The sequence below is a fragment of the Hypanus sabinus genome, chromosome 6 (assembly GCF_030144855.1).
Source record: "Hypanus sabinus isolate sHypSab1 chromosome 6, sHypSab1.hap1, whole genome shotgun sequence".
NCBI lineage: Eukaryota > Metazoa > Chordata > Chondrichthyes > Myliobatiformes > Dasyatidae > Hypanus > Hypanus sabinus.
Window position 1 is genome coordinate 79,714,522 of NC_082711.1, and position 17,119 is coordinate 79,731,640.

The 17,119-nt window shown below is 38.5% G+C and overlaps 1 protein-coding gene across 1 annotated transcript in view; it reads right to left on the minus strand.

Annotated features, from left to right (window-relative positions):
• Nucleotides 1-15,609, minus strand: part of LOC132395165 (ATP-binding cassette sub-family A member 13-like) — a 205,445-nt gene extending 189,836 nt beyond the window's left edge. Inside the window, exons 1-3 of the mRNA XM_059971462.1 lie at nt 15,541-15,609; nt 15,335-15,428; nt 4,683-4,812 (exon numbers count right to left, since the gene is read on the minus strand). Of these exons, the coding sequence (XP_059827445.1) occupies nt 4,683-4,812; nt 15,335-15,428; nt 15,541-15,609 (293 nt within the window). The remainder of the gene's footprint in view (nt 1-4,682; nt 4,813-15,334; nt 15,429-15,540) is intronic.
• Nucleotides 15,610-17,119: the final 1,510 nt, after the last annotated feature.

Genomic DNA, 17,119 nt, shown 5'->3' on the forward strand with positions numbered 1-17,119 from the left:
GCAGACATGTTTTATACATTTAACAAGGTGCTTTATTAATGCAACAGAGTTAGTCAATTTTTCAATGTTCGTCGTCAGCCAGGCCAATCTGTTTGTGAATTCCCTGTCGGTTGCCTCCATACACTCCAGTATTTGTTTTTTTTTACTTCTAAGTTCTCCTGTGTGAAAGCCAATAGCTGTCCATCGTTTTAAGTTTTTCTAGTCTGTAACTACACAAACACACACTTTTACGGCGAGATTCAACATCAAACATGTCATTTGTTTTCAGTAGATGTGTCCTGCACATGCGCAGGAGGAGGAGATTCACCAAAATTTCCATTTCAATGTGGATAGAGATATTTTTTTTAAATGCAGTGTGGACGCCTGTCGATTTTATGTGAAATTGGCAAAATTATCTGGTCTAGTGTGGATGTAGCCTCAGAGACAAGATAACCTGGCCATGTAAGGTTAGACAAATGAGAACAGGGTGAAGATCAAGGCAAATCCAGCCAACACATCATATGCTTGACATTGAAAAGAACTAGGAGGTTTGCTTCAAACTGGGATATATGTGAATAACCTGCAGTTGACAAAGATAAGGGTGGGTGTGGTTGGAAGCATCACCCACCATTTTTGCTGCAGACAGCTCAAATGAAGACGTTAACGAAAGGATAAAATGTAACACTTCCAAGTTTGCTGACAGTTAAAAGAGACATGGAAAAGCAAGCAGAGCAGAGAACATAACGCACCTGTAAAGGGATGTAAGGTTAAATAAATGGCTAAGCTAGCAAATGACAATAGAGTGCCATGGATCTGGAATATTCTCAAGGCCAATTAGAGATGAGTAAATGCTGCTGCCTTTTGTTTAAGTGATATTTAAGTTTAAGCAGGCCTTCAGGCCCAACAAGGTAGTGCCACCCAATTACACCCATGTGACCAATTACCTAATAACCCATACGTCAATTTCTCCACTTGCAAACCCCAGTCAATTTAGACTGGCAACAACATCTCCACAAGCACTGTCAGCACATTTGCTCCACAAGTCTGTGTGCTTAGCCCCTGCTCTACTCACTTAACGCTTACGGTTGTGAGGCTCCAATGCCATACAGTATTTAAGTTTTCTGACAAAAGCACTGTCATTGGCTGAATCATAGCTAGTGACAAATCAGTATAATAAGAGAGAGAATTGAAAACCTGGCTCAGCGGTCACTGGGTGCAAAGAAAAGGCTGGGAATATCAATAACTAGCGCTTCTCTTCCTAATGAACTTAACGTACTCTATGCAAGATTTGAACGGAAGAGGAGTGTCCCGCCCCCTCCAGACGAACCGGATCTGATGGCATCGAGATTCATCACCACTGAGGAAGACGTTAGAAGAGCCTTCCTGAAGATAAATCCAAGGAAGGCAACGGGCCCAGATGGCGTCCCGGGACAGGTTCTCCAGACCTGTGCAAGCGAGCTAGCTGGAGTGTTTGCTGACATCTTCAACTGCTCCCTGCTTCAGTCTAAGATCCCCCTCAGTCTAAGTCCTAAGATCAGTCTAAGTCTATAATCCCAGTGCCGAAGAAAAGAAAGGTGGCATGCCTGAATGACTATAGACCTGTGGCTCTGACATCAATTGCTATGAAGTGCTTCGAGCGATTGGTTATGGCACACATCAACCATACTCTACTGGTTAACCTCGACGCTTTGCAATTCGCCTACCAGAGGAACAGGTCAACAGTAGATGCCATCTCTCTGGCACTACATTCCTCCTTAGAACACCTGGAGAACAAAGACTCATATGTAAATCTCCTTTTCATTGACTACAGCTCTGCCTTTAATACCATCATTCCAAATAAACTGATTCCTAAGCTCCGGAACCTGGGTCGTAACACTCAGATCAGCAGCTGGATCTTCAACTTCCTCACAGACAGGATCCAGGCTGTAAAAATAGGGGACAAGCTCTCCTCTACAATCACTCTGAGCACCGGTGCCCCACAAGGCTGCGTACTCAGCCCTCTGCTGTACACCCATGATTGTGTAGCCAAGTTTCCATTGAACTCAATATATAAGTTTGTTGATGACACCACAACTGTAGGCCGTATCTTGAGCAATGATGACTCGGAGTACAGAGAGGAAATTAAGAACCTGGTGGTATAGTGCGAAGACAATAACCTATCCCTCAACGTCAGCAAGACGAAGGAATTGATTGTTGACTTCAGAAGGAGTAGTGGACCGCATGACCCCATCTACATTGGTGGTGCGCAGGTGGAACAGGTCAAAAGCTTTAACAGAGTCCACTGCCAAGAAGGCCCACCAGCCTTTACGTCCTGAGAAAGCTGAAGAAATTTGGCCTGTCCGCTAAAACCCTCACTAATTTTTATAGATGCATCGTAGAAAGCATTCTTTTAGGGTGCATCACAACCTGGTATGGAAGTTGTCCTGTCCAAGACTAGAAGAAGCTGCAGAAGATAGTGAACATAGCCCAGCACATCACACAAACCAATCTTCCATCCTTGGACTCACTTTACACCACATGCTGTCGGAGCAGTGCTGCCAGGATAATCAAAGACACGACCCACCCAGCCAGCACACATTTTGTCCCTCTTCCCTCCAGGAGAAGGTTCAGGAGCTTGAAGATTTGTATGGCCAGATTTGGGAACAGCTTCTTTCCAACTGTGATATGACTGCTGAACGGATCCTGACCCGGATCTGGGCCGTACCTTCCAAATATCCGGACCTGACTTGCACTACCTTACTTTCCCTTTTCTATTTTCTAATTATGATTTATAATTTAAATTTTTTATTATATTTACTTGGATTTGTACTCCAGGGAGCACAAAGTGCAGAATCAAATATTGCTGTGATGATTGTATGCTCTAGTATCAAATGTTTGGTGACAATAAAGTAAAGTAACAACAACAACTCTCTCAATTTCAGCAAGACAAAATAACTGATTACTTCAGGAGGAAACCAGAGGTCCATGAGCCAGTTCTTAACAAGGAATTCGTCCTGGGTCCATGAAGCCATTAGAAAGCAAGTATGACGGCCCCTCTACTTTTTTTAGAAGATTTTAAAAGATTCTGTATGACATCTAAAACTTTGACAAATGTCTATTGATGTGTGGTGGAAAATATATCAACTGGCAGCATCACAGCCTGGTATCGAACTACCAAAGCCCTTGAACAGAAAAGCCTATTAAAGTAGTGTATACAGCCCAGTACACCACAAGAAAAACCCTTCCCACCAAAGACCATATTTCCATCGAGTGCTACCACAGAAAAGCACCATCCACCGCCAGCAACCCCATTGTCTAGGCCATGCTCTATTCTTGTTGCTGATATCATGCTCTAGATATTTATTGCATTTTTATTTATTATTACTATTTTGTTTGTTTTTTCTGTATATTTACTGTGAATGCACACAAGAAAATGCCGCATATGATGACATATATGTATTTTAATAATAAATTTACTTTGAACTCTTGTAAGCGGGTGGAAAGCAGTGCACCCAGAGGAAAACCACACAGTCAGGGGGAAAACGTACAAATTATTTATAGGCAGCCGTGGGAATTGAACCCATGTCATTGATGCTGCCATGTTACTGTATCGCCCCCACATGTTTGATGATGTCCACATTCCCCCAGAATAAAATGTAATGTAGGTAACATGGTGCAATTTAATTTGGTTGGAGAAGTAACGATCATAATTGACAACAAATAATCATCCATCAGAAGCATTAATCTTTAAAGTAGTACATAGGGCTCATATGTCTAAAGACAAGCTCTCTTTTTACATTGCAGATATATCTCCTTATTGGGACAGATGCAATAACGAAGAAGCTTCTTTAATTCATATGTTTTGGTCATGTTCGAGTTTTGAAAAATATTGGTAAGATATATTCCAAACTTTTTTTGGTCTTTTTAAAGTTAGTTTTAAGCCCAATCCTTTGACTACCTTACTTGGTATTGTTGAGGAAAGAGTTATAATTTTGCAGCCTTCTCATTCATGGATACTGGATTTTATTTCTCTTATGGCTAGGAGGGCAATCTTGCTTAAGTGGAAGGAGAGTGCTCCCCACCACACTTGCTCAATGGTTATGTGATCTTATGTCATGTTTAAACCTGGAGAAAATTCATTGTTCGATTTCTGATTCTAACCAAGATTTTCAAACATTATGGAGACCCTTTCTGAACTATTTTAAAAATCTTTGAATTGTTATTAAAATATAGATCTGGGCTATTATTATAAAACACTATTTTTTTTCTCTTGTTTTTTTTTACCAACCAGCTTTGTCTTGGTAGGGGGTGTAGTTTTTTTATAATATAATTAACCATACTATTGTATTTAATCATTCAATTTATTTAATTTGATTGATCATCAATACCATGATCATATCAGTGTGATTTATATATAGTTCATTTTGTGCTATCTTATTTTGATTTATAATAAGTATTTCTATGAATTCTGTATTTATGTATAAGAATTTTTTTTAAAGTGGAAAAAGAAAAGTAGCATTAATCACACTGTACAGCGGAGGCAGTCCACTGTACTCTAAGAAATTTATTTCACTGATTTAGATAAATAAATTTCCAAATGAAACAATTTCCTCTACTATGCTGCACTTTCCCCAGCTTCAAGACCAACTTCTATCCCAATTTCATCCCTTAACATCTAACCTGACATAGACTTATGGCAAAGCCAATGTCTTGGCACATTGTACCTGGATTTTTGATCGATGTTCCCTGCTTCTGTGAATGACGTGCTCTGACATTTAGAACCAACGTCACAAAAAAGACTCTGAACAAAGGGGTAGAGTCCACCACTGGGTAAATTACGTGGCTCCAAGTAACCTAGAAATAAAAGGGAAAATCAGGAATCAGATTCAAGCCAAGATGTATTTATATCTGCATTAAATGCCATTCCATTAGTATTTTTCAGTTACCTGATGTGTAGGCTGTAAAAATATTATTTAGATTCTAATTTAATCAAGTTTTGTTTCATTAAGGGAAATCAGAGCCAAATTGAAATCAACAAAGTGAAATAAAAATGCAGCTAAGCAAAGTAATATTATATATAATTGCTGTTTTATTTTATTTAGAGATACAGAGAGGAACTGGCCCAGTGAGCTGTACCATTCAGCAACCCACTTATTTAACCTAGCTGAGTCACAGAACAATTTTCAATGAACACCTAATAACCAGATTGTGGGAGGAAATTGGAGCATCAGGAGGAAACCCACGAGGTCATGGGGAGAACATACAAACTCCTTACAGACGGCCCCAGAATTCCGATGTCCTAAGCTGTAGGAGTGTTGCACTAACCCCTATGCTATCATGGCTACATCAGTCTTATGAAGTGGAGCAGGTCTACTATGTAGAATTTAGACTACTGTTATTTCCTACCATGTTAAAAACTAAGAGAAAGTGGTTGGGCAGTGCAATGGATTATCATTCTCTACTTTAATACCTGGGAAAAAAGGGTTATAGCCAAGTTGAGTTTATTATCATCGGCACATGTATTCACAGGTGCAATTAAAAACTTATTTAAAGCATCATAGATACATAGCATCAGATACACAATATTAACATAAAAACATTAATTATACAAGAAAAACACAATTAGAACAAAATATGTCACAGGATGACATTAGTTTGGATTGGTACTACCAAGGTCCAAATGGACATATATCCGTGACACAAACTTCCAGCGGTCATTAACTCCCTCATTCAAAAACAGACAGTTTATGAGCAAAATAAAAATGTCATGTTGGCACAATAAACAACAAGTTCTGATTCAGAGGGAAAGAGACTTTACAAAACATGTCATGATAACATTCATTTTGAACTAACACATATACTATACGTGCTTAGAAATATTTAACTCCAACATGAATTATTCACCTCTCCCATGACCAAGTGTGTATTAGAACAAAATCATAAAATGCTGGCAGAACTCAGCAGGCCATACAGCATCTATGGGAGGAGGTAGTGACGACGTTTCGGGCCCTGATGAAGGGTTTCTGCCCAAAACGTCGTCACTACCTCCTCACATAGATGCTGTCTGGCCTGCTGAGTTCTGCCAACATTTTGTGTTTTATTTATTTCCAGTATCTGCAGATTCACTCGTGTTGCCTGTATATTAGAACAGGTTGTTTTCTGGCAAAGGTATGCTTGGGAAATGGGAGGTCTTCAACTGTGAGATTTTGAGAGTACAGCATTTGTATACTCTTGTCAGAATAAAAGGCAAGGACAACAAGTTTGCTAAGTTATGAGGTACATATATAGGGTAAATGCAAGCGGGTTTTTTCCACTGAGGTTAGAACTAGAGTTCAGAGGTAAAGAATGATCTAGTTTATCACATTATCATCCAGATCATTAATATAGATGACAAACATCAATGGAGCCAGTACTAATCCCTGTAGCATACATTAGGCACAGGCCTCCAGACAGAGAGGCAATCATCTACTACCACTCTCTGGCTTCTCCCACTAAGCCAATGTTGAATCCAATTTGCTACTTTCATCCTGAATGCCAAGCGACTGAACCTTCTTGATCAACCTCCCATGCAGACACTGTCAAAGGCTTGCTAAAACACATAAAAAGAATGTCCATTACCTTGTCTTCATCCACTTTCCTGGTCACCTCCTCGAAAACACTTTAAGATTGGTTAGACATGATCTACCATGTATGAAGCCATGCTGATTATCCCTAATCTCCAGGGACTTAGCCAACCTATTTTGCCTCAAGTCTGCAATCATCTTTTCCTCTTTACTCTGGATACATTTTTGCCTCACTACATTTTTGCCTCAGTTCTACAGACTCTGTATCCCAAGTAAATACAGATACGAAAAAATCCATTTAAGATCTCCCCCATTTCATTTGGCTCCATGCATAGATAATCACACTAATTTTCAAATAGACCAATTTTGTCCCTTGCTATACCTTTTTACTTAATATATCCTAATCCTCCTTCACCTTGTCTGCTAGACCAACCTCATGTCTTCTTTTAGTCCTCCTGGTTTCCCTCTTAAGTATCCTCTTGCATTTCTTATATTCAAGTGCCTCATCTGTTCTTTGCTATCAATCTCTTCCATGCACTTCTTTCTTCTTACTAACCAGGACCTCGATATTCCTCAAAAACCAAGGTTCCATAAACATGTTACCTTTGCCTTTTATACTAACAGGACATGGAAACACTGTATTCTCAATATTTCACTTTTGAGATCCTCCAACTTATCAACCATTCCTTCACCAGAAAACAACATATCCCCAAATCCACACCTGCCAGATCCTTTCTGATGCCATCAGAATTGACCTTCCTCCAATTTAGAATCTCAACCTGAGGATAGTCCCATTCTTTTCCATAATTTCCTTGAAATTAATGGAATTATTTTGCCCTACACATTTCTGACTGCTGCCCTGACTCATTCTCTAATTGGAGACCCAGTACTGTGCACTATCTAACTGGGATAACACACACACACACACACACACACACACACACACAAATATATATAAATAAAACAACTCCATCCCATTCAGTTCTTTTGCAGTATGGGAGTCCCAGTCAATATGTGGAAAGTTAAAATCACCTACTATCATAACAATATTTTTCGAGCAACTGCTTGCTATCTCTGTAAATTTTCTCTTCTAAATCTCACTGAATATTGACTGGTCTCTAATATAATTCCTTAATGTGATCATTCCTTTCTTATTCTTCAGTTCCACCCATATAGTCTCCATATACAGGCCCTGCAGTCAGTCCTGTCTAGGCACTGCTGTAACATTTCCCCTGATGAGTAATGTTATCACTCCCCCTTTAATACCTCCCCCTCTATCATGTCTAAAACAAAGAAGCACTGAAACATCCAGCTACCAGTCCTGCTCCTCCTGAAGCCAAGTGTCACAATATCATAATTGCACAAGCAGATCCAAGTTCTAAGTTCATCTGCCATTCCCACAATACTTCTTGCTCAGAACATTAGTCCCAACATGCTCAACCTTTTGTTTCCCATCTTAACATCTACTTTTACCACTACCACTCTATTAACCACCCTGGCACTCTGGTTCTAAGCCCTGCGACACTAGTTTAAACCACCTGGAGCAGCACCAGCAAACCTTCCTGCTAGGATGTTGGTCCCCCTCCCATTCGGGTGCAAATCTCTGGTTTGTACAGGTTGCAGTTTCCCGAAGAGTCGAATGATTCAAATGACTGAAGCTCTCCCTCCTGTACCTTCTCCTTAGCCACATGTTATACTATATTATCTTCTTACGTCTGGTATAACTAGCATGTGGCATGGGTACCAATCCTCAGATCAACAACCTGGAGGTCTGGTCTTTTAACTTAGCACCTAACTCCCTGAACTCACTTTGCAACAACTCATCATCCTTCCTGCCTATGTCATTGGTACTGATGTGGGCCACGACCTCATGCTACTCAGCGTCCTCCTTAAGAATTCTATGGACTCAATACAAGATACCCCTAACCTTGGAAACTCTGAAAGCAGTGCCAGAGCCCTGACTGCTATGGGTTTCTTCAGTTAGGTCATTTCCTTGCCCCCCCCCCACAAGTAATATCCAAAACAATATACTTGTTACTGAGGGGAATGGCCACAGGGTACCCCACATAGCTGCCTTGTTCCTTTACTTCTCCTGATAGTCACCCAGTTACCTGTGTCCTGCACCTTAGGTGTAACTACCTCCTTGTCGATCAAACCCTCCATCTCCTGAATGATCTGAAGATCATCCGGCTTCAGTTCTCCAATATGGTCTGTAAAAAGCTGCAGCTCTGAGCACTTCTGGCAGGTGCTGGATTTCCCTGTATCCCCACATCTCACAAGAGGAGCATTACACTGTTCTAACCGCCATTCCTACTGTTCTAACAGAAAGAAAGGAAGAAGGAAAGGAGAATAATACCATAGCCTGTGCCTCTTGTCACAAAAGCTTCTTTGACCAACATCTCAGTAACCCTACTCTAACTCTGTCTCACTCCAACAATGACCACTCCTCTTAATCCTAACTTCATTTTATTGGCTCTTTTCAAGTGCCGAATAATGCAAACAATATCAAGCTACAAAAAAATAATCCTGACAGTCCCCGTTGGCTTTTTAAATCTGACACATTACTCTCCACAGGCAACTGTATCACAATCTCAAGCTCAAATCATGAAAGCATTCTTCAATGCTATAACAAGCAGAATTGATAGTCAGGAGCCTTTAAATTTTTAGATATCTAGAAAACGTGGTACCAGGTAAAATGCTAATGAACTAGGGGAGCTCACAGATTTGGAGGAAGTGTGTTAAAATTGATTGAAGACTAGTAATCACAGGGATGCTGAATAAATGAGTCTTTTTTTCAGACTGCCATACTCAAGAGATGCAAGAAACTTGTCATAGCTTGTGCCTCTTCTTGCAGAAGCCTGTGGTTGAGAAATCCAGATCATCAGAGGTATTTATGTAAGAAATAAATATTATTTTTAAAGACTAGGAAGATAGGGCTATGTGCATCTGGCAAAGAAAAAGAGTTAAAACCTGGAAGATCAGGGATGATCATATTGGGCTCAAGTTCAGGAACCAAGTAGCCTATTTTTGCTCCTATTGTCTTGTGAGTGGTAAATCATAGCTATTCTGCAATTTTTGCTCATTTCTTCCTCAATTCCTGCTAAAACATTGTTTACATTTACATTTACATCATTTATTATTATATTGTAATTTTCCCTTTACTGTGCCTATTGTCTTGTTTATTAATTGTTGTACTGTTTTGCACTGTTTTCTGCACTTTATGTAGTCCCATGTATCTAAAGTCTAATGTAGTTTTGTGTTCTTTCACGTAGTCTAGTGTAGTTTTGGGTTGTTTCAGGTAGTCTAGTGTAGTTTTGTGTTGTTTCATGTAGCACCATTGTCCTGGAGGAACACTGTTTTGCTTTTACTATGTACTGTACCAGCAGTTATGGTTGAAATGACTATAAAAGCAACTTGACTTGATACCTTAAATCCTCTTTTGTGTCAGTTATCCATAGCTTTGAATTCTCTGATCTTTCAAAAAAGCAGGTTTAAAAGACAATTTGAAAGATCAGTTTAAAATGTTGAAGGAATATCACAGAGTAAATAGGTTTGTAAATTTCATAAGAACTCTTTCAAAGAGAAATCAAGACTTATGAAATTATGGATGTCCATCATCAGATCCAAAATAAACAGGGAGAAGCTTTAGCAGAAAACCACAGCATTGAATAAAACAAGCAGACACAAAGTAATGTAATAAAGTAATATCTTTATGTAACATCACAGTTTCTAAAGAGCTGTGGAAATAATGCTTGCATGTATGAGTTTCCCCTTCATCTTTACATTTACATTTAACAGATGGCAATGCAATGGTCATAAAGTTCCTGAGTTTTTCAAGACTAGTGCAAGATTCCATCTTCCAGAACAGGCAAGATTTAAGGGATAATATAAGAAATTTAGGACAAAGAGAAAGTTTGAATTTAAAAAGATTTGTAATGCTTTCAAATTCACTTCAGGGATTAAATTGAACTGCATTGCCAACAAGCAGATTGCAATGTGTGATTATCCAATGTCTGTTTATGCACACATAATTCATATCTGTCCTATACTGGAAGGTGCTGAGCTTCCTAAGTATTGCTGGAACTACAAAAAACGAATATTCCATCACAATCCTGATTTGTGCCTTGTAGATGGGGAGAGCCATAGTGCAAGACTCACTTCAAGGTACCCAGCCTCTGAACTGCTGCTGTAACTGTGGTATTTAGTTTGTGTATGGGCTAGTTGAATTTCTGGTCAATGAAAAGCCCCAGAATCCCAACTGTGGGAGTCTCAATGATTGCAATGTCACTGAATGTAAGAGTAGGTGGTCAACCTCTTTGTTGTTGGGCACAGTTATTCCCTGACATTTTGCCTGATATAAATGCTACATGCCTCCTATCAGCCTATGCATGAGTGTTATCAGAAAACATGCACATATAGAATATTTCATTTTCAAGGAGTTCCAAATGGAATTGAACATCATGCAATCATCAATAAAAATCCCAACTTCCAACCTTACTACGGAAAGAAAGCCAAAGTGACACTGAGTTATAAATAAATTTAAATAAAAACACCCTCATTCATCAGGGCAGGTTCAAGTGCATCTAAAAACAATGGAAATGCTAAAAATGCAGGCACTGGAAATCTGATACAAGACAGAAAATTCAAGATGTATTCAGGTTTGACGAGATCTGTGACGTGAGAAACATGTGAAAGTCTTAGACTGAATGACCTTTCATCAAACCCTGCCTTACCTTCTCATAGGCCTAATTCTATTCAGGCCTCAATGGCAAGCCACGTTGTTCACATATCTGACACTAGAGTCCACAAATAGAATTTTGTTCAGAGCTCTTTCAGAACAAGTGGTTTTTGCTGGGCAGAGAAAAAGATGCAAAGATGTTCTGAAAACTTCCTTAAGACTCATTGGAATCCTCAACCCATAATCACCCAAAGTGGAGAAAAAGCATTCAGGCCAACATTGACAACTTCTCATCCATATACTGAGAGCAGGTAGATGTGAGGCCTGTCACAAATGATAGAACAAACATACCATCTTTATCTTACACATCAAGGATTTTATACTGCACAGAAGGTACAGTACTCTAAAATGTTGCCAAATAGCGAAGGTAATATTGGGTGATTATGAACTAAATTAATCACTGAAAGATGCCTAATCCTCTTTCCTTCAAATGCCCATGTACTGTTGTGATAAATGTTTAACCAAATGTGTCTATTGGATTGGAAATAGCTTCCTTGCTGAGATTCATGCTGAGTACCCAACTCTGATAAAGGTGTATTTAGAGGTTAGCGGACTAAAGGTTGCAGAGAGCAAGCACCAAACTGGAAATACTATTTTTTTATTACTTCACCTCTATAGAGCCCACTGTTAGATAATCTTTCTCCACTCTTACAAATATTCACACTATTTTCATTCTTTTTTTGGTTTTCCTAGACATAAAATATTTATTTCAAGTTCAAGTTTATTGTCATTCAAATATACAGCTAAACCTTATTTACATATTCATTGTTCTTTAATTTCATATATTCCTAATTACTTATTTATTTCTTTCCCAAAATAGTCATGGCCTTCTCTAATATTCTCTCTTCTAATATTTACATAACTTGTACATACCATTTTGTTTACATTCAACTTACCCTCACTTTCTTAAAACAGCCAAGATCTTACATAAAGTGAGCAATGATATGTGTTTACCTTTTCACTAAATGCATGCAGCATTTCTATCAAGGCAGGTGAATTAACGGCATGAGTAAAATAAATGAGGATGATTTAACAGCTATTGTGGAGACAAGGTTGCAAAGATTTCAAAGTTGAGAATTAAATATTCTCAGATATTCGATTTTATAATAGATAGGCAAAGTGAGAAAAGGGAAAGTGAGTGAGGAAGATTAGCTCTGATAGCACAGCTCAGAAAATCTAGTACAGTTAGTACAGTACAAAAGTACAGATAACTAACAACAAGGGGCTGAAAATATTGATGAGAGTAATACATATGCCCCTAGGTTTTGTGTATTCTATTGTAATACAGTAACTGTGGAATTTTACTGGAGACTGAACAAATAAAAGGGGCAGCATTGTAGAGTCAGCTTTATGGAATGTATGTGAAATAGGTCTCTCAATTAATATGTTGAGGAATCAAATATTGGCTGAATCTATCTGAGATCTGAAACTATGTTAATTAAGGAGTTGGTATTTAAAAGGTCTTCAGGGAATAGTGTAGTAGGGTATTATACAAAACTGAATATAATGTTGTTCAATATGAAACTAAAATCTTCAATCTGAATATATCAAACTACAAAGGCAAATGTACAAATTGGCCATGGTGTCTTGAGCAAAAGATAATGTACCAAACAAAAATAACTCATACAAACAAGAACTAATATGTAGCTTATGAGTAACATATAGATCCTTTATGGAAAAAGGAACAGTAACAGTGGTCCAGCTGTAAAGTTCCAGATAATACAAGAACAAAGAAAAACAATAATTTTATGGAATGGGAAGATATCAAACCTCAGAGAGAACTAAGGCATTGATTAAAAAAGTGAATGTAGAATATGAGACCAAGCTGGCAAAAAATAACAGAAAAACATAAAAGAAGAGTCTCAAACAAAAAGCAGAAGATTAACTAAGATTATTGTGAAGCCTTTACATGATGAGTTAATGAGAAACATTAGGGAATAAGGAAATTATAAATTCATATTTGTGACTATTCACAAAAAAGACACAGAAAACCTCACATTAAAATCAGATTACATATACTTGGAATGGATGAGATTAAGGAACTGACACAACTGAAATATTGGTCAGTAAAGTGCCACCCAAGTGGGTATTAAATAAAATTAGTGGTCACAGCATTGGATAGAGGGTGGATTCATAGACAAAGAACAGAGTGCGAATAAATGGATCAGGGTGTTGTGATTAGTAATCTGCTGTAAGTACTGGAGCTCCAGCTGTTCACAATTTGCATCAAATGTAATATATTGACTTTGCCACTTGGGAGTTTTGGACTATGAGGAGGATACAAAATGACTTTGGAGGATATACGTACATATATTAAGTAAAAGCTCAAGATGGTGTGGAAAAATGCTAATTGCATTTCATTGGCTTTGTATCTGTACTCGGCAAAAAGATAATAAAGTTGATCTAATCTAAAAAAGAAGTAATTTGCATTGGTAGATAAATATCATAGAATGGCACAGTACTTTCATATGCTGAAAGATTAATAGGTATTGATATTAATTTTTTAAAAAATCACTCAAAATTAACTTGTAGCTGTGGTCAACAATCACCAAAGCAAACTGCATGCTGATCTTTATTGCAAGAAGATTAGTCATCAAAACTTCTTGCTCCGAGTACTGTACACAGAACCCTAATGAAAGCACCATTTCAACACTGCGCTAAGTCTGATCTCCCCAATTAAGGAAGGAATGGAAGAAGCACAGAGTTATAAGAATTATAGCACAGAAGAGGTTCATTTGACTGTTTCTTGACTTGGCGGATCTGTCATAAGGAGTGTTTACCAGATTGAAAAACAATCTTAATAAAATGAACTAAAATCGATCATCTTAATTTCTACTGATTGGTATAGATTATTGTTTTATATGACTTTTTTCCGTAATTTCTAGAAGACAACTTGTGAAAAACACTTCATCTCACTTTGCTTTTTTCTCGACATTTTCTCCCCTCCGGTATTAATCCAATTGATTTTCTTTTGAATGTTTGCATTAAATCTCCAGCACTCCTAAGACCCGAAACACCAATGAGCCCAGATTATATCTCTGGAGATGTGTCCCAGCGCTTCCTAGGATGTATCTCGGCATCAGGTGGTGCACTCGAGATCACAGAAATAAGATCCCCAGTTGTACTGTTATTATTTCTATATTATATTATTATATTACTATATACCACTATATTACTATATTATTTCTAATTAACGCAATCCTGCTTCCTTCTCGAACTTTTCCGTATTATAGTGCTCCTTTTTCCTCTTTCATTATTTCCCTATCCCCACAAGTATCTTCTGTACATTGGTTTATTTTTTTTTCTGTCCCATTTCTCCTGCTGGCACTTTACCCACAACATCGTTCAGATGCACCGCATTGTGATCGCGGGGTTTTCAGATTATCCCATCTGCACCATTATCAGGGTTTTTTTGCTCATGTACTGACACCTTGCTTGCCAAGTAATTAAACGTATTCGCTCAAGGGCAGTTTTAAATTCCAAATATGCAAATTTGACATTATGTAAGTAGACTTCCCCTTTCGATCCAGATAAGCAATGCATCTTCTGGGCGACTTAAAGATTGTTACTTAACATTGATTATAATAAATCCTCAGTCTCTGCTAAATTTCCCAAATGTTATTTGTAAAGACTCCGAATGCGTTTATTTGGTTTATAGTTGTGGGACTTTCCTTTCCTCCCTGTCACTTCGGAACTGGAAGGACCGGGCCGTTCGCTCTTCGCTCCCACACTGCTTTTGATAGCTTTTACTGCGGCGCCACTTCTCCATTGACTACATGTTCCCTGACTTTAATCCAACATCGTCAGATTTCCTCTCATAGTCATTGCTAACAAAATTATAAACTCGACCGTTTATTTCATTAGAAATCCTCAACATCGGAACCATCTCTGCTACTTTTGTGATATAACTAACACTCGACGATGAAGAACGGATTAACAAACATTCACAGACACATCAGTGTCTAAACCAAACTCGTCGTCAGTCCAATAATGGAAACAGTCGATTGCCCTTGGTCAAAAACAGGAACTTCTGACATTATTACAATAATTTATCTGTTTACACAGAAACACTTACAATTATCTCTTTCATGGGGGGAGTGCTGAACTCTGACTCCAAGCAGGATGAAAAACAATAGACATGGCCAAATGATCTCAGACAGGGACAGCACCTAAAATAAAAAAATATGAATTGAATCCTTCAAAATCCCGAATAAAATAAATAATCAGTTGACCGAACCACATGTTCACACTCCGCGTAGGGAAATGAAACAGAACCCTTACCGGTTGGCGTAAACGCGACAGCCAGTTTTTCCAAAATAACACCAAGAACTGGCGAATAAATCTCGCCATAACGGCGTTTTTTAATTGCCCTGAAGATGAATAATCGGTGGTATTGTTGCTGCTAAGAAATGTACTGAGATTGGAGTTTTCCAAGTTCAGTGCGCCGGTGAGAACGCGAGGAAGTTGCGCTCACGCATCCGCAGCCCTTGCCAACGTACACAGAAGTGGCACAAGACTGCAGAACCCAGTACGGAAGAATAGCCTGCTCTCACCTGCCACTGTTGCCTGATTACTCAATCTCCAAAACTGCAAGGCGGTCATTTCCTCAAATGGTGTTTCATTACAAATTACAGCGTATCGGAATGAAGAATATAAAAGCAGGCTTTATATGAAATCGAAAAATAACCCGCTGATCACTTCAATGCCTGATAGGGACAATATCGATAGGGACACAAACTCCAAATTAAAGCAACCTGCCTGTCTGCACCAACTCCGGATGTTTATTTCGAAGTGTTTTTTTTATAAATCAAATGAAACCTATCTAATTGTTTCCTCCTCGTCTCTTCCTACATGTCTTTGTTCAGGAGGATCGTTAATTCTCAGCTCGGTGCTAATTCTATAAATGAGATTATCGGCGTAGTTTTGTAAACCAATGTTTCAGGAAAGACAAGTCTAAACATTACACCTGTCACAAGAGACAACCAGGTGGCATTAATATATTCGTTCTGAACACGCCGACTGCTGACTTTCCTTTTCCCAACATTGCCTTTCACCTGTGTTCTGTACTACTTCTTTTTTCATAAGACATAGGAGCAGAATAGGGCCATTCGGCCCATCGAGTCTCTGCAATTTTGAAAACAGCTGATTTATTTTCCCTCTCAACTGCATTCTCCCACTTTCTCCCAGTAACCTTTGTACTAATCCATCCCAGGCAAAGCCCTCCCCATCACTGAGCACATCTACAAGAAGCACTGCACAAAAAGTGGCATCCCTCATCAAGGACCCCCATAATCTAGGCCATGCTTTCTTCTCTCTGCTGCCATGGGGCAGGAGGTACAGGAGCCTCAGGTCCCAAACCACCAGGTTCAGGAACAGTTATTACCCTACCACCACCAGGCTCCTGAACCAGCATAGATAACGTCACCCACCTCAGCACTGACCTGACTGAGCACCTATGGACTCACTTTCAAAGACTCTACAATTCATGTTTTCAGTATTATTTATTATTATTATTATTTTATTATTTGCATGACTTGTCTTATTTGTCTTATTTGGTCAATCTTTGTTTATGTTTTGCATTTATAAATTCCATTATATTTCTTATTTTCCTGCATATGCCTGCAAGAAAATCTCAAAGAAATATATGGTGACATATATGTATTTTAATAATATACTTACTTTGACTTTGAGTAATCAAGAACCTACCAGTCTCCACTTTAAATTATACTTTCTTTGCAATTAAGTTTCATTTAAATAACTGTTTAACAGTGTATAATAATGTATTCCAGAGGGCTTTACACAGGAAGATAATCAAAGTAGAGTAGACAATGAGGCTAACGAAGGATTGGGATAACTAATC